Below are 1,827 nucleotides of genomic sequence, written 5' to 3'. Positions count from 1 at the left end.
CTCCCTCTTCCGGATATAGAACTCATTACAGTCAAGATACAGTTCATTATAACTGAGCTAAAGAAAACAGTTATTAGATATGACCTTCAGTTTGGAAAACAGCCTTCATTATATTAGATAAGGAAAAAAAGCACGTCCAAAAAAATTCTTGAAATATTTGCTCAGAAGAAAAACAATCATCATCTTTAAAATATCAAATCTATCTTTAAAGTGTAAAGAAACCTGGATAATTACTTAAAAGTTCTTAACAAAAGCATACAAAGCAAAAAAGCAATTAGTTCATTTAAATGCTGCAAACAGAAAAAGAAATTCTAGATGGTCCAAAGTTATCTACAGTCTTTTGACAGTTGCTACGCTGTGACTTTTGAGGTTAAAACCACCCAAATCAGTCTATTTCAGAGCTAAAAGTACATTTTAAGGTAAAGACTTTCTATAGCCATCAAATCTTCCAATTTCATCACTCCTTATGTCGCGAGACAATCAAACAGTTGTAAATCATTCAGACTTCAGGCTTCAGACTCATCAGGGTGAGAATGAATAAGACGCAGTACTTCAGCTGGGTCATCAAAAATACAAACCCCAGAATTTTTGACGAAAAGCCTTAATTTAGCTGGGTATTGAAGAGATGGATACAACTGTCTTTGATAAACTGTACGCATAACAGCAGCGAGTCCAGAACGTTTCTGAACAATTTCACATGGAAAATCTTCAAAGAAGCGAATTTCAGAGCTTTGAAATTGAAACAACCTTTGTTTTCTAGCAAGCTTAATAATACGGTCTTTGTCTCTGAAATGAAGAAAATGCACAAGCGCATTGTGGTGAACTACATATACCTGTCTGGACACGCCCCCCTGCTGACTGTTCCTGTGGCTCCTCCCACGGACCCCGGTATAAAGGCGATTGGGGATTCCGCCCCGGCCCTCAGTCTCCAGGATGCAGTGTGGTGGTCAATTGCTGCTTGTTCTTTCTTCCAGCCAATAAAAGCCTATATCTCGCCTCACGTCTCGGAGAGTTATTGATGGTGCATCACACATGCCGGTCTTTACCTTGACACAAGGATTTTAAGGAGCCGATTCTATGAGCCATTTCGATCTCCGGGGGTTGTAGGCAAGCCTCTGGAAATAAAGATTGAAACATTTTAGCAAAATAATCCAGTGTGTCGGTGGATTCTGATTTCTCTTTTAATCCAACAATTCAAATATTGTTCTGACTTTGGCCTTGACATTCTCTGTGGTGTCACTTGGCTCCACCTCAAGGGTTATGGTCTTCCCAGTCAGGGTCTTCACAAAGATCTGCATTCCACCACGTAGTCTCAACACCAGATGCAGAGTTGATTCTTTCTGAATGCTGTAGTCAGAAAGGGTTCGTCCATCTTCCAACTGCTTCCCAGCAAAGATCAGGCGTTGTTGGTCTGGAGGTATACCCACCTTGTCCTGAATTTTGGCCTTGACGTTCTCTATGGTGTCACTTGGCTCCACCTCAAGGGTTATGGTCTTCCCAGTCAGGGTCTTCACAAATATCTGCATTTTGAACTCTTTCGTTCCGTCACCCTAGTCGTTTCTCAGCGTTTCTCAAGGAAGGTATACCTCCAGACCAACAATGCCTGATCTTTGCTGGGAAGCAGCTGGAAGATGAACGAACCCTTTCTGACTACAGCATTCAGAAAGAATCAACTCTGCATCTGGTGTTGAGACTGCATGGTGGGCTTTAAATTGGACTGGGCCTTAATCAGTTTCAATTGCGTTGTAATTTTTAATGCATTCTCTCTGGTTTTTTGTAATGATCAAACAGGTTTTGAGTATATAAAGCATGTAGACAATAAAGATT

General features: G+C 40.7%; 1 protein-coding gene across 1 annotated transcript; it reads right to left on the bottom strand.

The window, feature by feature from the left end:
- Positions 1-1,181: 1,181 nt before the first annotated feature.
- On the bottom strand, positions 1,182-1,537 carry LOC140738911 (polyubiquitin). Its single transcript, XM_073066926.1, has one exon. It carries the CDS (start codon positions 1,524-1,526, stop codon positions 1,182-1,184), a length of 345 nt encoding a protein of 114 aa, XP_072923027.1. The 5' UTR covers positions 1,527-1,537.
- Between the last annotated feature and the right edge of the window lie 290 nt (positions 1,538-1,827).

Source organism: Hemitrygon akajei, chromosome 14, assembly GCF_048418815.1.
Source record: "Hemitrygon akajei chromosome 14, sHemAka1.3, whole genome shotgun sequence".
Taxonomy (NCBI): Eukaryota; Metazoa; Chordata; class Chondrichthyes; order Myliobatiformes; family Dasyatidae; genus Hemitrygon; species Hemitrygon akajei.
Note: the sequence above shows the minus strand (reverse complement) of the source record. Positions and strands in the feature narration are given on the sequence as shown.